Source organism: Chanos chanos, chromosome 15, assembly GCF_902362185.1.
Source record: "Chanos chanos chromosome 15, fChaCha1.1, whole genome shotgun sequence".
NCBI classification, from domain to species: domain Eukaryota; kingdom Metazoa; phylum Chordata; class Actinopteri; order Gonorynchiformes; family Chanidae; genus Chanos; species Chanos chanos.
The window spans coordinates 7,977,447-7,996,947 of record NC_044509.1 but is presented as its reverse complement, the minus strand read 5'-3'; the positions used below and the strand labels follow the sequence as shown (position 1 = coordinate 7,996,947).

The following is a 19,501-nucleotide window of genomic DNA, read 5'->3' as shown; positions in this document are numbered from 1 at the left end:
TCTTGTGGGAAGACTACGTAATTATGTAATTACACGAAAAAGGACATATAGTGATAACATTACACACTAAGCGGCATTATCACAACTGTAAAAAATCTCAAAATTTTCAGTATTTACAAATATGGGGCCATACAATTAAGCCTACTTGATATCTCCTGTAACACTGGGTAAGCGCTAGAACCTTCCAAAAAAATGGATCGTGTAATCTCAAAGTTTTGGTACGGTATTGATGATGGTGATGGGACTGCTGCGTCTCTTCATCTCTCTGGACATCTGACACCATATACAGGCCGTGCAAAAGGTGGCAAACACACAGTCATCCAGGATGCTTCCCTGCAAACACACACACAATGGCTGTCAGTCAGCTTTATCTCGTACACTCGACCTTGAAGTCTAAAGTAAAATGAAGACAGAAGGAGAAACCTGCATTGCCAAATATTTCAGAATAATTATGGAAGTCCAGCGTGAACGTTTCATTTTGTCCGCTATTAAAGACTGCATTGAAACGTCTGGAAAGTAGGATTATAAAGAAACGTCTGACTACGGAAGATTACAAGAGTGCGAGACATGTAGCATCGCAGAAGAGCTGACTTTTTTTGTCCATACTAACAAAAAAAAATCCAAAAAATGTTTCTTCCATTCAGGTCCGTAGTCACTGCCTACACAGTACTCTGGGGACTGCCCCTAATGAGGCGTGAACAAAGGGTGTAAACTTCCTGATTGTCTTATCATCTGAGAAATCTGTCTCTGAGTCTGACATCAGTCTTTAAGCAACATTTTTCAGACTCTCTCTTTCTTTTGGTGTGTTTCATAATCTGTTTCTTGGGAAAAATTTACTTATATACCCTTAAAATTTCAGAACCTTGCCATCAGCCTGTCTGCAAATCACAATTATCACTTTCCTGTATGTTAAAATACCGTATGACCTATATTTATACCCAGAGAGGTATGCTTGTTGTCTTGACCCACCGTGTCTGTTTATTTCACAAAGTATTATCCTGTTCTTTTTGTCCTCACCTTTATACCGTAGCGATGTCTCATGGAAACTCTTAAAGCAAGAGTTATTGGTGGAACACCACCACAGTAGTCCAGTAATGGGAGACACAGGCATTCTCCAAAGTCCCGCGATTTCATGCAGGCATAACAGGGGAACAACCAATACGCAAAACAGCCTGGACAAGTGTATGAGCGAGAAACAATACACACCTTATTACTCTCTGACATTCCGACCCATAGAAACCTAGGTATGACACAGTCATTCATTTGTGAATGAAGTTATTTACTACCACTTACATTCGCCTAGATCATTGAAGCAGTCGAAAACCCCTGAACCCCATCCGTCAGACTCTATCACCTGCATCACAGGTGTTGGCTGCTGAACAACCAGCGTTGTTGTCATGTTCACAACAAGTCTGAAAAAACAATGGTTAACACTGAAGTAATATATCATCTACATGTAGTATTATTGCCTTTCAAAAATAACTTTTCAAGCACCAGACTGCCTTGACTACCTATTTTTTTGAAGAAGAAAACAGAATTACTTCATAGTTCATTTTTATTAATAACGACTAACTCATTCATGGGAAATAATGAAAATAAATAATAAAACAAATAATCAATGTGTTCATCCAGGCAGAATCATTTGAACACAATAAACACCAAGGTCTAAACTAATATTCATCTTTTTATGCCAGTGTAAAGATCGACACAAATGGTAGTTACCTGTAGTCTGCTGAGAAATATCGTGTTGTCGGTGTACGCGTCAGAAAAACGCACTGACGGACTGAGATGCTAAGAGTGTGACCTGAAGAGCCAGAACGTCAATGTGAAGAAGTGAAACTGTCTTATATACAAAGGGTGGACTTCATTACAACAGCGACATAAAAACTGATGACATATGTGATGCACTTCAAAGCTATCAGAGTGCGGAAAACAAAACAACAGCAACAACAACAAAAACAATATGTCTCATTGTTTGGAAACCGGGCGTTTGAACTGGAGAGAGCTCTGTGACAAAATGAAAGTAAATGAACTACAAATCAAATACATCTTTCATAACACTTACAAAACACATGAAGACAATCTCCCACAGACTTTTAATACCAAACAGACAACTTTTGGAGACACTGAGAAAAAACAGCAGGAAAACAATCACATACTGGCAACATGCGATACTGACAGGTGACTTATGCTGTTTGCCGTTTACAGTTTGGTCTTGAATTTTGCTGTTGGTCTTTAGTAAAACTGTAAATGCAAAATGATATGGTATGACTGAAAGAGTCTGCACATGTTTAGGTGAGTCAACTAAAGAAACAGATATCACTTTATGAACAGTTTTCACATATGGATATTAACATGATATTATCTTGATGGGAGAAGACCCTGATGTAATGGTTTACTAACTTGCTCTGAAAAGTCCTATCGATACTGATTTATACTCTGAAACATAAATTTGAGTTAAACTGTTTAATGGACAAAACGAATGGAATTACACTGCTGTGTTCTTTTTTTTAGATTATTGCTATTAATGCAACGTGAACCTTGTCAGCGGCAAGATCCATCATATAGTTCCCATCATCTTCAACAAACCATACAATCATGAAACGTGTGGCACACTAAACAATGTAAATGTTTCTCTCTTAAGGCTGTATTTGCTTGTCAGAAATAAACATTATTCTCAGGCATATAAGGCTAACCTGTTTTTATGACACCTTCTCACACATTACAAATTTACATATAGATGCTTGGTCTTTTATCTGATGTCTACTCATCAACCTACATGTCCTCTTTGAATATGCACCCAGTTTGTCTTGTTGTCTAGTTGCGAAATCTACTGGTTTCCTGAGAGTCTGAGCTATGCCTTTGTCTAGTCGTTATCGTGTTTTCTTGTTCATCTGTTTAGTCCCGGTGACGCTTCCTTCTTCATAATCAAATTGTTTTCTTAGCAAAAGTTGGTTTAAATTGCACATGTGGGACAGATGGCTGAACTGAGTTTGGGAAAGTAAGGCAGTATGTCTGTATGTATGAATTTGTGCTTTTGGGGTTCTAGATTATTACCACTGAATTTTTGTGTCACTGAAAAGGAGTGCTGTACCCATACATACTGTATGGTTTAGGAGAGGGTGGAGTCAGCAAATCAATCAGCTTAGTCTTGTAGGACTGAAAATGTGTTTACAGAACAAGTCCTCTCAGCATGTTTCCACTCTTATTAGGCATCACTTGGCATTTGGCATAACTAGACAGCAGTGAACATTGTACTTTTCACCATCACCTCTCAAGAAAATATTTTTTAACTGTAGACTGCAACCCAAACAAAGACCGGCTTCTTGTTGACACATTTTGAGAAGAATCCAGGCATGTTCACTATGCAGCTATTAATAAACACACAATGCACTCAATGTTAGCACTGGTCTTAGCATAAAATTATTATAAAAATCAACAGTTGTTAAAATTCTCAATGCAAAATGCAGAGGAACGTGAGACTGTTTCTGCTTTGCCAGTGAGGTAATATAATGTTTTCAGAGAGAGTCCTATTGTGGCCCTTAAAACTGGAGACTGATATTGCACGAAAATCTCTAAGCATAAATTAATTATTATCGTTGCATAGGACTTATGTGGCTCTCTTGCTCGCTACTATATTCTACACCACAACGTATTAGCATTAGTTCAATCAGTCCTGAAACGACCTTAACTCCTCCTGCATGCAGCACTGTTGTTGAAATAAGTCGAAGGTAATGAGAAAGAGGAAGGACGATAAATTCGAGGGAAAAAAATCGAGCCAACAAACATACCCGATACAAAAGTGTAGACTATGCATTGCATGTACGTCCAAACTACTGGGACATCGTAATGCACTCCTAGGGACTGGCGTGTTAGGGGTAATTGCAACCCCCCAAAGCCCTGGGGTGTTTGAAACCGCCTCCCAGTTTAAAAGACGGCGGGAATTTGCCGTGGAAGGCCAGGAAGAACTGAGAGATAATGGACATCCACTTGTGCCACCCAAGGACTTATGATGAATTGTGGTACCTGAGGTACAATGTTAAACTACGCTGTTCCGTCAGCAGATGGAGACTGTATACTGTCAAAATTAAGCACCTTAGCTCCGTTTCACTATTGCGTCTCTTCAGCGGTTTCTCGTATTATGGCGCCTCTCTGTGGTTGCTAATGTCTATCACCAAGCTTTTGAAATAAAACTGACAGCAAAATAAGTGTACGAAAGCCTCGGGTGGACTTTGCCTCAAGACACTTGATACAGCGCGGAAATTAAATATGGCGATAGTTTTGTGAATGCTCGTGAAAGGACATTTTGAGCGCACAGACAGATTTTCTGCGCGCGAATAAACTTAATTTTGCAAAGAAATGTACTGTCTTGCAGTTGTTTATTTTGAGCAGGCGAAAATCAGTTTTTTACTCCTTAAAAGTTCATTTGTATGTCTTGCTATGTAATAGCAAGTTAGCTAGTAAATACAAGGTCAATACTCGGTGGACGTTGTAGTTTTTTATGTTCCAAATTAAATTCTAAAATCGTTGAAGCCCCCCGCCCCAGTTTACTTTCACAAATATGTTTCATTGCCTCCAATCGTCATTGGCTTGGAATTGTTGTTATTGATGATCTAGCTAGCCAATTAAAAATTACCTAATCCATTCCTGATTGGCTGAAAATGTGTTACACTTGCAATAACTTTGCCATGATGAGTTTTGCAAGCACTTTAAGTTGGTCTAGGGGTATGATTCTCGCTTTGGGTGCGAGAGGTCCCGGGTTCAAATCCCGGACCAGCCCGTGCTTTAGGGCAGCCGTGGTCGAAAGGTTAGAGAACCGGGCTTGTGACCGGAGGGTTGCCGGCTCGATTCCCAACATCCATGGCTGCGTCCAAGGCACTTAACCCTAATGCTCCCCGGGCGCAGAGGAATGCTGCCCACTGCTCCTGCGTCTGTTGCATGTTCACTCCTGGTTTGTTGGATGGGTTAAATGCAGAGACGAATTCACTGCTCACTGTTCACAGTGTGTGTGCAATCACGGAGACTTTACTTACTTAAAGAGGTGGGGAAAGGCAAGGAGTAGGGAATTGTGCACACAATAGGTCTTCGCATATGTAGTTGATGTATATTCAAATGTAGTAGATATGAGGGAGAAGAACAAATGTCTTTATCTTGGCGGGTTGTAGCACGTCAGCAAACATCGGCGTTTGTAAAATACAGATTTTAGGCTCATGAAAGACCATTTTTGTTACATTATTTCATTCAAACTGCTCATGTTCAACCTGTCTTAACTCTCCTATGCTGTTCTGGTCAAGTTCTCTCTCTGTTAAATGTAGTTCCTCAATCTGATTGTCATGAGGTTCCATGACTATGACCACACAGGGCATCTGAACACACAAAATAAATTTTGATCATTTTCATTAAATTTTGGATGTTTTATTTAACTTGTGTACCGCTGTGCTGTTTCCTGGTCCAAAATGTCCTGTCATTAGAAATGAATGAGTCAGACTAAAATAAGTGTATAAAACTGATTTCAAATCCAAAACCAAAACCTAAGTGCACAACAGTACCAAAACTGGCCACTAGGGGGGGGGGGCTGATAAATGCATTATACCCATCAATAGTTCATGCTGCAGCAACAACAGCATTGCATCTGAGAGACCAAATTATAGCAACAACACTGAATACCTGGTTATAGTAAGTGCTGTACCACAACACTATAGAGAAGTACTTTAATGTTCTTTAATGTGTTCAGACATTAATTTTGCAATATTTAAGTTTTGTCTTAAATATTGTAATTTTGGACCTATATCCTTTCTTTACTAATAAAATAATACCAATAAGTTTTGACCAGGTAAAGAAAAGATGTTATTTTGTGCCACTATTAAAAAATTTGAAATGGTTTCAAAACAAATGTCCTTGCTAAACTTTGACACAAAGTAGTCTGTGATAAATGGCACAACATGTTTCATCTGAGTATTTGATATACTCAAAATAATCCATACATTACACCTTTTTTTACTCAAAAACAAGTTGTAAGATGTCAGGTCAGTTAGGCCTATTTTAAATAGTAAATAAAAGTTCAAAACTTGTAATTTTCACAAGAACTTTTATCAACTTCACAAGAAGTTGATAAAAAGATCTATCACAACATTAGGTGATAATATATATATATTATGGATGTATAACCAGCTATAACAGGAAAGGTCATTTTGGACCAGGAACAGCAAACCATTTAACATCAAATGAACACAACAGGAGGGTTCAATTTGCCCCTACACTGACCACCAGGTGCAGACAAAGCTAGAGAGATCTGAATGTACCTTCTTCACATGTGTCGCTAACATTCTGCTATAAACAAAATTAAATCCACCCTCGATTTACATATGTGTTTTGTGCATTCTATTTTGAATTATCAAGTTATCTTTTCAAACTTTTCAAAGAATGTTTTCTGGCTTTTTTTTAAATTGGTCCAGTACCCAAAGTAATTTAGTTCTTTGCTTTAGTAACAATTACCCCAACACAAACCGTAGATTTTACTTTAAAAAATTTTATTTATACAAAATTGTTAGTTTGCAGATTATCCTAAAATAAATGACAAAACACACACAAAAAAGTTAAATACATTTATAATGTGGCAACATTTTAGCAGTATCAATGTACAGTCAGCTGAAAGAGGAGACCCAACCCTTGTAGTTTTAGCACTAAGACCAAAGACAAATACAGAGGAAAAGATAAAGCGGAGGGGCTGGATCTGATTTGCAGCCACTGAAAGCTAAAGCAAACTAAAATTATCTTCTGCTCACACCAAACGTCTGATTACTGAACTGTGAAAAAAAAAAAAGAGAGAGAGAGAAGGTGAATAGTTCATGGGTGGGGGTGGGGGGGGGGGGGGGGGGGGGGGGGGGTGGGGGGTTGTGGCTGTTTGAAAATCAAGCTTATCAGTAACAACACATTTCTCTTGTATTACAGGGAATCTGTGGAACTGCAATATTGCACAACCAACCCAGTCAGGTTTAAGACATTTTAAAAAGCTTGACCCTTCCTCGCCATTTTAATACAGAGCATAACATTGAATGAAAGAATAGGGGAGTTGGGGGGGCAAACATGGGTCACGGACAAAGGCATAACCAAAATCTAACCAATCAAAATTACATAAACAATCTGCGACTCCCTAAAAAATATTTGAGACATTTGTGGTTGTGCAGCTGATTACTGGTCTGAATGGGAGTACAGCTTTCTATAGGGGAGTAAGGCAACAGGTGTTACCGCCGAGCTCTGTGGAATGATGCACACTGATACATACAGTTCAGAATTTTATATTTTGATCTTTTACAAAACTGTATTAAAACTATAATAAATCATTCAATATCTGGCACAATGAACCGATGGGAGGGCGTATGGAGAAGACACGGCTCTCGATAAGCAGGAAAAAAGGGGATCATCTTCATTGATGCACGTACAAAAGTAACATACATTCAGTAACTAGACAGGCAGTGTGAGAGCACCTGTGAACATAAAAAAAAGAAAAAAGAAAAAGGCGAGACCCCTTTCCTGAGCATGAGTGGCTCATCTTCTGTTCTTCAAAAGTTCGGGGTAGACGTCGGCAGTCTTCCAAACAGGGACTTCTCACACATTTTTTCATCTGCTTCGGATCAGTAACAGACTTTTTTTTTGTTTGTTTGTTTGTTTACAGGGGGACATTGAAATCATCAAAGAGTTTCGAGCTGAGACCAGCAGTCAGAGACCGGATAACTCAGCTTGCGAAGAGTCTTCACAGCCGTGTGGGGACCAGCAGGTGGCGCTCAAACGTAGTCTTTACCGGTGCTGGAGGCGCGAGAAGAAGCAGGGTATTTGGGTGAGGATTTCTCCCTTGGGCAAGATGCCGCCAACATGCCACCCCCCAGGACGTCCAGGAAGGCACCTGCCCAGGCGATGAAGATGGCCGCACCAAACTCATACCTATAAAAGAGGTTGGCAAACATTATATGAATTAAACAGGAACAGACGGACACAAAAGAGTGCCATTTTTTTTTAATCTCGCTCCCTTAATCTTCTTTTCAAAGGAACAAATAGTGACTCATTAAGTAGGTCAAAACTAACAAATATTTTGCAATGTTCACATGCAGCACAATACCACCAGAGATGAAAAGACAACCTGTGTTTTTTTTCCATATTAAAAATCATTTTTCAAAAGATGAACAAAGAGAGAACGGTTTAAACTTGAATGAGATTAAAGTGAAAACTAGAGTATACATACTTGGTATTAACAGGGGTGAATGGATTGTAGAAGTCTTGAATTATGTTGTGTGCATACCATGAGCATGCAACAATGGCACACAGAGCTGTGAGAGACATAATGATAATTAAGTTACACTACAGCAAACAACAAAGAGCTCCAATTAGATTTATTAGAAATATTTCAGAAAAAAAAGGAAATTATGCTAACTTCTGACGTTTACATTTTAACACTGACACTGAGCTTAAGAGCGAAACCACTAAGAGAAACAACTTACATCCGAGAAGCAAAATGATTCCTCCGGTCATGGCGATGCGAGATTTGCGGACCTTGTCGTCGCCCCCACAGTTTGTGCATTTCATGCCCATGACGGCAACACCCAGGCCAGCCACGGTCACAATGATACCCACAATCATCAGGGCGCGCGTGGCCTGCAGAGCACCTAAGAGAACGAGAGAAAAGGAGAAATTTTAGGAAATGACGAGCATTTTATTTGTGGTACTGAAATACCCAAACTCATCGTAATATGACATTATATATACAGTCCCTGGATACTTTTTCCTTTTGTGTCTACTGAATTACAATTATAAAACCATGAGCACTTCAAAATGCATATTCCTTGTTCTTCGTCTTAAGTTTAAAAAAAAAAAAAAAGACAAATAATGTTTGCTCTTTGTTTACGTTTGTACCGCTTGAAGGTCATTCAAAACAAGCCAGAAGTAGATTCATACACAAACAGCTCAGTTCTCAAGCCCTCCCCCCCCTCCCTTTTTTCTGGTCTAGAGAAAACACCACACCACACCAACCAACCACCCCCCCCCACACCTGCAGTCAGGTGCAACCGAAACTGGTTCCAACCAGTACTGTCCTTAGAGAGCCCGGTGGGCGGGAGCTACGTTTGCATGCATTGCACAGTCGGCCCTTTATGTTCAGGATAAGGCAGAACAGGTCTGACCGGTTGCGAGGGAAGAAGGCACGAGAGATCGGGTTTCTCTGTTAGGAACCTCCCCTTGTCCCTCAGCAGAGCTCTACTTGTTTCATAGGCTAGGCCTTCATGCCCTATTTTAGAGAAATGCCTTTCTTTAATTTGCAGAATCGTTCAGGGGACTACTAGGAAAACTGCCTTGAAGAAAATCAACCTAGGAAATCAGCCAACCATGGGGGAATCGCCCCTTTGAAAAGAAAAGGGAAAAAAAAGCATGTAAAATGGGGGAAATGAGGGGCAAAATGTTTTCAATTATACATACACCAGCTTACGCAGAAAGGAAATACGCTTATTTATCCCTTTCACACTTATCATAATCAACCGCTGTTTGTAATTTGTCAACAAAAACCGCATGTATTAATGACATAAAGTTTATCACACCTGGCTCGCGAACATGTTTGAAAAAATACGATAAAAGATAATACGAGAGATAACGAGCTGTTAAATCGCCGAGTTCTTATCAAAAGATTTGATATACAAGTTAAACAAACAGTATTTTACAAGCACTCAGCTTTGTGTAATAAACAGCAGCACTGTGAGAACGGTTCCTGAAGAGGGTAAAGCAGGCAGGTGCACCAGAAACAAAGCACCTGTACAGGTATGAATGGCATGCTTTTATTATCATCCTCTACATTTTTCACATTGTCTTGAATTTTGAGGATGGGTAGGCAAGGTTAACAATGCTGACGTGTGTTCTTCACAGTTCTCTAGGTTTCCCACCAACTTCTGGCAGAGGTATGTCGCCTCTTATGTGCTCCAGGGGCACAACCGTTAACAGGTTTTTCTAAAACTCAAAGATGAGATTTTTTTTTTTTTTTTGAAAGAGGGCATATGGAAATAAAGGGAAAAAAATGTACTGATGTTTTTCTTTTCTTTAAACCGGGAAGGATTATTCACAGTAAGACAACCACTTTAAAAAGTGCAACTCAAACACGTTCTGCCACACAAGTTTGTTGGCAAAACAAGGAAAAGGGACTCTTCCTCCAGGCCGCATCTCACACCCAGTTGATACTACTGGGAGCAGTTCAAGCATTTTTCCACCAGCAGAGTAGGGGAGTGGGCTTGGCCTAAAGGGAAACTGCTCGTGTAATCATTATCCTGGTAACAGTGTAACCCAAGAATATTGTCTCTTTGTGGCCTAAAACATTCCTGTAGTGGAAAAAAATTCCAACAAGTGGCTTCCTAAACACGAATTCGCTTTTTTTGTGGTTGTTGTATCATTTTTATCACTTCTTTTACCTGAAAGTGGAGATGCATACAAAGCCAAAGAGCACCACACCCTGTTTAGTACAATGTACAGAGGAAATAATCAATAGATTTGTTGTTCAACACTCGACTGGGTGAATGAAAATGAATGACTTTTTGTTTGTTTGTTCAACAGTCAGTGAGGAAAAAAACATGATAAAGTTACCAAATACGGTTTGAAGCTTTCAGGGGGCAAAGTTTATAAGCTCAGCTCAGAGTTACACGGATGTAGGACTACCTACACAGGTGCAGTGCTTTCCTGTCGTCAGTTGATTAGCCCGGGGCAGTACCCTGTAGGGTTGTGCCGTATTTGCATTTTTAAAAAAAATCTGAAGTGATCTTTTCAACAGTCTTTGGGGAATGATCATTTTAAATGAGAATGTTAGTTTGTGATCATACAAATTTTAGCCTCAAAAACCCATTGGATATTTAGGCTACAAGCAAGGAGTGAAACGTTACTGACGACCACTAATACTTAATTATTATATTTGTCCAACCGATAGATCTTAATTGTTATATTTGTCCAACCGATAGATTTATACAATGGCAAGATAAAATAGTGACAGATAATCCCAAATTAAAATATCATTTACACAATAGTGTGATGTCGCGATCAGATTCCTCTCAGTAAGTGATACACGCTTGAGTCATCTTCACAGTGAACGCGCGCAAGAAAACAAACCGGTCTTTCCTAGCTCAGAGATAATTGCTCTAACGACAAAGGGAGAGAAACAATTATGTTCCAGTTTCATCTACTGCATCAACTTTGTCACATCTTACATGAACAGATTCGATGTATTTTTTCATATTTTGGAAAGACAAACATTGTTGTGGCACTTAGAAAACAAAAGGAAGCAAAATAAATAAGGGGTACTTACTGCTCAACTGGAGAATGGAGTCATAAACTTTGCACTGAATTTGTCCTGTGCTCTGAAAGGCGCATGACATCCACAGGCCTTCATACATTGCAATCGCTGTTATAATGTTGTCTCCAACGTAAGCAGACATCTTCCATTGTGGCAAGATTGTGCCAACTATTAAACCGATTAAACCAAGGAGCGACAGGACGAATCCCAAAAGCTGCAGTCCTTTGTGGGCCATATCGATAAGAGTGAAATAAAACTGTTGAACGTAAGACTTGTAATTAAAAAAATACGAATACTAATGCCGAAAATTGCAAACAAAATAAATGATCTTGCCGCTTGTTTTGTGTCACGGATCTTTGCTAAAATTCAGTTCTACCTTCAGTTCACCGCTTTGATCAAAATGCACACTACTAAGTTTTTTTTTTCTTTTAAATGTCAAAATTAAACTTTCTTGCTTCTGTTGAAGAAAAAGTCCGATTAAAATCGCAAAGGTCTCTTTCGAATAAATCTATTTTCCAATTACAGAAGTTTCCAAGCACCTGTTTGCCGAAGCCGCACCTTGAATGTAAAATAAGCAGGTTGCTCGGCAAGAACGAGCCTATAAGAGGCGCCACTATTTGGGGGGAGGAGACACACTCGGTTTCGGCTTTGTCGACTCTGATCGAATCTCTATGACACCCACTCCGGTGAGACTTCGGGTTTCGTGATGTCATCGTATCGAAGCACATGAGGAGTGTATCGCTTCATCCGGCTGCTACCAGAATTTAGACATAAAGTTATACTCTTGAAAAAGTAACGGGCTTCGGATGCGATTTGCAAAACCGTCCACCTAAAAGTATTTTTTGCAATAGATGTGTTCTGTCTTGTATTTTATTTGTTGATCTTTTCATAGCTCTTATGTACAACCCTCGCAACATGGTAAACTACACGTTTAAAATAAATCTGACATGTGGATTACAGCTTTAACGTTTAGTTTAATAGACAATCATTTACAGCTTGCACACATTGTGGCACTGAATTTGTTACTAAAAAGTCTATTTTGAATTGTTTATTATGTTCCAATTAGCCATAAGCCAGTTGTGTACAAAACTTAAGAAGGTGTAAACTGTATATCTATGTGTATATTTATATTTTTAATAGTGAAGTTTCTAGGGGGGGGGGGTTGTTTTGTTTTGTTAGGTTTCAGGAATATTTTTAGGCCTGCCTAAAAGCATCTTTCAAAATGATTCAAACAATGACTCACTCCACATAAATGTATGTATGAGTGAACAGAAAAGACTAAAGTAAATCTGTTTCCAAAAATACAGGAGTCATAATGGAGTCGTATTCCTGTATTCAGACTGCACTTAAACCCCAGAGATTCAAGTCTGGAGAAAGTTACGTGTTTTGCAAGTAGCCAGAGGAATCAAAGCCAGTGTTCCCACAGATACTGATTTGTCTGTTTCTGACCTGGTGTCAAGTCCCCAGCAAAAGGAAAAAGTTCGAATCAAAATGCCTTGTCACATGCCGGCATTTATAAATTTGATCTGAGAGCCTGTGGAGGAAAAATGAGTGAGAGCAAACACCCACCACAACACGGCTCTTTATGTTTTCCAACATATGTACCAAACTTACCAAAACCAAATGCCAAACAGGTGTATGTATAATTATAAAATGCTGTCTAATCTAGTTATTTTACAGTTTTCTAGTGAGTTACAGTCACATAACAATGGTATTTAACATACTCCACACACCTCAGTTTGTTGATTATACACAACAGGGACCTTTTCTGTCTGGTCACCCTTCCATAAGGGTGTTGTTTTTATGTACGCTGTATATGATGGTAGATTTGTGTCTTCAAGATGTGACGTTTTGCAAATTTTGCAACTGTTAAACTTGTAAACCGTGCATGGCCTTGTAGACCATCCGTTGTGCTACATTTGTGTGGAAAGAATGCAAATTTCTCCACCAAAACAGGCAAAGATCAGTGGGTTGTGATGTCATGTACTTCTCCTTCCTGTCCATACACATACACTCAAATATTTCAATATCACTGACATATGAGATGACCAACGGAGTTTTAAGTTATTGTGTGTGTATGTGTTTGCGTGTGTGTTTTTGCGTGTGTGTGTGGGGGGGGGGGGGGGGGGGAGCTGTGAGGATGAGTGGGTGGGTGTTACAAAAGTTATAAAATGCAAAATATGTTAAATATCACTCCAAAAAAACATACATCAAAACAAGTAAAAACTGTATTTGTGTAAAAATTCAGCTCTTGTTTATGGTATGTCACATCATTAACGACATGGTCTATCACTGTAAGGGAATAAAGGTAAGGCTTAACAACCCTGGAAAAATGGCGTGATACTTACCTGACTCAGCTCATTGGCTTTTTTTTTAACCTCTACTGTGTATCTGTTTAAATTTCAACTAAGGAGGAACAGCAAATATTTTTGACTTCACCTTATTTTGCATTTCTCAGTGTCTGTGCTCTCATGGATACCTTTCATCAGCTGCATGGTCTGGTTTATACACACATTAGTTTCTGAGAAAGGTTGGCCTTAAAATCTAACAGTACAAGGGGATCTAATGATGTGTTCCACACACATTGAGTTGTGCCCTAAAATAAGTGCTTTCGAGTTCTAAGATGAATACCCACCCAGTCTCTCTCTCTCTCTCTCTCTCTCTCTTATCTTTCCTTGGAATGAAGGGGTTTTTTTTGTCCTTTTAAGAAACTGTACTCTGTGGCCATCTGTGCTGCCAAAGAGCCTGATGCCAACACAGAAGCTGTTTCACTTACAGTAGACATAAAATATGGAATGTCAGTAAAGTTGGTTGTTTTGTTTTGTTTTTTTTTTAAATCCGCCACTGCTCTACGCTACCAACATTCCTCGATTGCTCAAATTTGCTCATGAAAGACAGAAAGTGTGCCAAATTTCCAGTAGGGATGGGAGGGGAAAGGTAAGATAATCCAGTTTTTTTTTGGTGTGTGTGTCTGTGTGTGTGTCTGTGTGTATGAGAGTAAATATTTTGATAAGCTCATATTTCATAGTATCACTGGATCACTGTGGGAAACATGCCTAGAATTCTATCAACTTTAATGACGTTTTTTGCTCTTCGTTTGTTTCATTTCATTGCTCGTTCATTGATTCCAATTTACCTGGAATTTGAAATAAAAAATGCCTCAATGAATATTAACCATCTAATGATTCAAATGAATGCCTTTCTCATAAGTGGATTCAGTCAGACTTCCGTTTCGGAATTCCCCTCGCGACTCCTCTTGTATATCATAGGTCATCTGAGAGGTATCACTGGAATGAGACAAAGTCAGGCTCTTTTTAAGATTTTGAGCACATTTCTGTGTTTCTTGTTGACAAATGACAATACTGAATGAGTCATCAAAGCAAGAGTGAAAGAGTCAGTTACATGTTAGGTGTGTTCTTGGAAATTTACAAGTAAGGACATGCTTTGTAGTATAACAAAAAAAACTAAAACTGTCCTGACTCAATTTAATTTTGAATATTTCTGTGAATGCTTTTTGCTATTCTTCTTATGGTTCCCTTTTCCTCTTTATTATTTGTACAGCAACTCTCAGACTTTGGACATCCTTATATGTTCATAGTTTCATTTTCAGATTCTGGTATGTTATTTTGTCTTCTATCTCTCTCTGTCTCTCTCTCTCTCTGGATGTTTTAGAAAGGTGTGTTATAGTTTTCCTGGAAACCAACAGGATTGTCAGAAGCATGCTTGCACAAACACATGCGCGCGCACAAACACGTACACACACACACACACACACACACACACACACACACACACACATACACACACACACACACACACACACACACACACACACACATACACACACACACACACACACACACATACACACACACACACACACACACACACACACACATACACACTCACAGATTCACTATCACATATTCACTCATATTCCCTCATGTAACCGTGAGGCATTTCACACATGCAATCAGTCACTCTCTAAGGCCCACAGAGAGATAGAAGTCCTGACCGGAAGTTCGTCTCCGACTCTCAGTGTGAACATAAACTTCCTATAAATATGATCACAATGGAAACTCACAGGCCGATGTTTTGTCAACGGTTTCCGCTTTTGCCCGTGATTTGAATGGCGCCTTCGCGTTTGTTTGTTCGATAGAGTGAGAAAAGGGGGAAGGTGCATTAGACACCCCTCTTTAACCGGCTTACTCATCGTAATGTATATCAGAGCATGGAGCTCTTTGTATTTAATAGGTAGCATATTACACACAATGGCTTGCATACAAATACTTTTCTCTTGTAAGAAGTAAGACATCTTCTTCCTCTTCCTCTTCCTCTTCGTCTTCGTCTTCGTCTTCCACTTCTTCTTCTTCTTCTTCTTCTTCTTCTTCTTCTTCTTCTTCTTTTTCTTCTTCCTCTTCTTCTTCTTATATATGTTGTTCTGTACATACGATACATTAACTGTAATTATGAACCAGTTTTAATACTGGCATGCTGGCACTGGTCTTGATTACATTAAAATGTTAAAATAAACATGTTTTACACAGAGGTTCTCAGAAGAAATGATGCTACCTTGTCTTCACTGTCTTTCTCTCTTTCTTTTTTCCAGGAAAAGAAACCTCAACCACTCCCTCTCTCTCTCTCTCTCTCTCTCTCTCCCTCTCTCTCTCTCTCTCTCTCTCTCTCTCTCTCTGCTGTGTTTGTGTCTTTATGACTCACTCTTGTGAAAGAGGGAGTGGAGGTATTTTTGTACATGCAAAGCCTAACCATTGTCAGCACGCGTGTGTGTGTGAACTGAGTGACATAAATCACCTACGGCAGAAAAAATGCTCTCAGGAACAAACTAAGTAAGAGGAGATTCACTACTGCCACCTAGTGGACATTACACTGTCATTTCTTGCCTTTTCGTGTTTGAGAATGGTGGAAGAGACAAGGATCAGTTGTTGGAGAAACAGAACAGGAGAGATTGAGATACAGGGGGAAAGAGAGAGAGAGAGAGAGAGAGAGAGAGGGGGGAAGCAGCATAAACAAAAGTATTCTACTGATGGAGCATAATTTGTAGTTTGATGTGAAGGCATCTATACTACTACTTTAAATTATGTTGGAAATAGCTGACCTTCAATGACTTTGGGCAGGAAGTGGGCGGTGCCTTTGGTCTTCCTCAATTGGTTACCCTTCATGACCTTCATGAGGGTGGAAGAGACAAGGATCAGCAGCTAGAGCAGCAAGGCAGGAGGGATTGAGATACTAGGAGAAGGAGAGAGAAAGAGAGAGAGAGACAGACAGACAGAGAGAGACAGAGAGCAAAGAGATACACACAGTAGTGCCTCTGTCATATCTGCCATTTGTCTCATCGCTGCCTTTGTCTGTTCTTTGAATGCTGGACATCATTAGAATTTCTCAGGGCCGTGAATTCACCACTTTTCTCGACTTTTCATTCTGTCCTGTGTGTCACTATGTCCTGAGCGTAACAGTAAAGCCCATTTACATCCTAATGAAAATACAAGCTTGAAATGGAGGCGTGAGACAGGAGTGGAGAGAAGGCGCTATGTGTAAGGAGGAGATAATGCTGAAATCAACAGTAACAATACAGAGGAAATGATGGTGAAGCACAAGGACGATAAACGTGTCGTGCCCTGAGTGTGCACGTGGGGTTTTTTATATGTATGTGTATGTGTGAGAGCCATTAAAAGGGGTTATGAGAGAGAGAGAGAGACAGACAGACAGACAGACAGACAGACAGAGAGAGAGAAGCAAAGATAGAGAAATGTGTGTGTGTGTGTGTGTGTGTGTGTGCGTGCCTTGTTTGAAACAAAAAGTGCAAAACACTTTGTTTATTTGGGGGGGGGGGGGCGGTTACGGTTACGGTCAGCAATACGGAGAGAGAGAGAGACAGAGACAGAGAGACATAGAGAGAGAGAGAGAGAGAGAGAGAGAGAAAGAGAGAGAGAAAGAGAGAGATTTTTTGACTTTTCACAATACCTTTATTGGCACATTGGTACATTGGCACATTGGCACCAATTATCTCATTTCATCACTCACTTAAACACAGATACAATCTGTTTGTTAGGCTCGTTTTCAGTTAAATAGAAAAGAAAAGAAAAAAGAGAGATAGAGATAGCTAGATAGAGACAGCTAGAGGGAGAGTTGGAACAATTAAATACTATACGATATACCCAATATTTATACTTCTGGATTTAATCTTTTCTAGTTCCTCTTTGGCTTGAGAGCACAATTTGTCCAAAGAGCACAGTTTTGATGCTGGTGTCCTTCAGAACATTTTCATATAGAGGAAAATAGGCAAAAATGTTAAATTGTCCTTGTGATTGTCGCTCATCTTTCCCCTGCTTTGATACAATGAAACATACTGTCTTTGCAAAAATCTGCATCCGCTTTCACGATTAGACATAGACGCAATCTCATGCCATCTGTTTTCAGCGGAACAGCAGGGATAACATACCCGAGTTTCACCACTAGATGGCAGTATAGGCCCGGGGTGGATGTAAACAGTCCAGTCTGCAGCCTTGGTGAGATTAATCATATTGCTGTATGGCTAATGGCATTTTTGAGTGAGCTGCCGCTTGCCTTGTTCGGACCTCTGCACTAATGTGATGTTCTCTCTATGGGACATGGCCCGAGCTCTGGGCAACATATCTCATCACAGCAGTTCACCGTACTCCGCCCTCATATATCACGCATAAACTACATCAGGCTTTCCACCTATGGGATGGGCTAGTTCTTTCAACAAGGGGGACAAACAGAAGGGAAAGGGTGCCTTTTCATCTATTTATTCATATTATTTCAATACTGTGAGGACAGAATATAATCTTCCAAATGACTGAGAGAATTATGCATACACATATCACTGTGTGGGTGCATATGCGAGTGTGTGTGTGTGTGTGTGTGTGTGTGTGTGTGTGTATGATTAGTGAGGGAACCCCCAGCCACAGTGTTGAGTCCAGATGGTAAATGTAATGAGGAAAGCGAACAGCATGCAAAGGTGCGTCTCCTGACTGCAGCGACCCCTCTCCTCCTCCGTTTCCCCGAGGGAGGACAATATGAATAATTTATGGATGAATTATTACTTTTAACAAGCCATTTTTCTGTGGTATGAACACAGAGCCTGAAGCGGTGGAGACCATCGCGAAACTACCCCTATGCAAAGGAATGTGTATTTTTTCTTTTCTCTCTTTTTTTTTTTTTTTTGGAGATATTTGAGCCTTTCTGATTAAGAATTATACATGGGGAGAAAAGCTTAGAAGCATTTATCGTTGCTCAGACACTGGTTATTACAAAGGTCTGCTATGGTTTATCTTAATGTGATGCATCTATTACATTGCTTTCATTTCCCCCCTCTGCCCCTGGACACAGGAGTTGTCATAATATTATTCCAGTTTAAAGCAACTCAGAAAACCTCTCTTCTGCGCCTGCCAGAAACCTCAGACAGAAGAGATACAGTAACACTATTAAACAGAAGTTTCTAGAGGTATTATAGTCTGATATGTGTTCTTATTATTTCTCATTATCCTCTTACAATGTGTCATTGATCTATGCTGTAATGTACATGTTTTGCACAATGGGATCTAATTCTGCTCGCGTAACCGTTCTTCAGCTGTTTTTCATTTGAGTTCATTCTTTGGATCGCTAGCGTTATTTAGGCGTGAGGTCTGGGTATACGTCTCATTACAGAGCTTCAGATGTGAACATGATGTCCTGTCATGAACCCTGTAGAAAGGCATCTGTGTGTGTGTGTGTGTGTGTGTGTGCAATATGCCAGCCCTCAGCTTGTAAGGCCAGAGTGTCACTCTATCACTCGTGGCTCATCTATAAACACCTGCAGCTGCCTAAGCCATCTGCTTGAATAGAGTTTCAATCATTCTGCACGGTAATTACCAAAAGGTAGAGACACACACACACACACACACACATACACATACACACACACACACACACACAGATTGTATGTGAAAAATGTGGTGAGTTAAGTAGTTAATGTTACATTCATTCATTAAATAACATACCAAGAGATGAGAGGATGTCAGACCGCTCTGCCATGCACGCAAAAATTTCCATGACACAACTCTTACAATCATACAAATATATCTGTTTGTTTTATTCAATAATATTTCATAATAAGACACCCCTCCCCCGTTCAGTCAGGTGTTAGGTTGCTTTAGAAACACAGGT

At 39.7% G+C, this 19,501-nt stretch overlaps 2 protein-coding genes across 2 annotated transcripts; both read right to left on the bottom strand.

Annotated features, from left to right (window-relative positions):
• Positions 1-207: 207 nt before the first annotated feature.
• Positions 208-1,399, bottom strand: LOC115828900 (cornifelin homolog B-like). The gene is made up of 3 exons (XM_030792999.1): positions 1,294-1,399; positions 1,018-1,172; positions 208-333 (listed from the first exon to the last, which is right to left on the bottom strand). The coding sequence occupies exons 1-3, from the start codon at positions 1,397-1,399 to the stop codon at positions 208-210; spliced, it is 387 nt and encodes a 128-aa protein (XP_030648859.1).
• A 6,385-nt stretch (positions 1,400-7,784) lies between these two features.
• cldn7b (claudin 7b) lies at positions 7,785-11,549 on the bottom strand. Its single transcript, XM_030792836.1, has 4 exons — positions 11,327-11,549; positions 8,496-8,660; positions 8,240-8,324; positions 7,785-7,941 (listed from the first exon to the last, which is right to left on the bottom strand). Exons 1-4 carry the CDS (start codon positions 11,547-11,549, stop codon positions 7,785-7,787), a joined length of 630 nt encoding a protein of 209 aa, XP_030648696.1.
• Between the last annotated feature and the right edge of the window lie 7,952 nt (positions 11,550-19,501).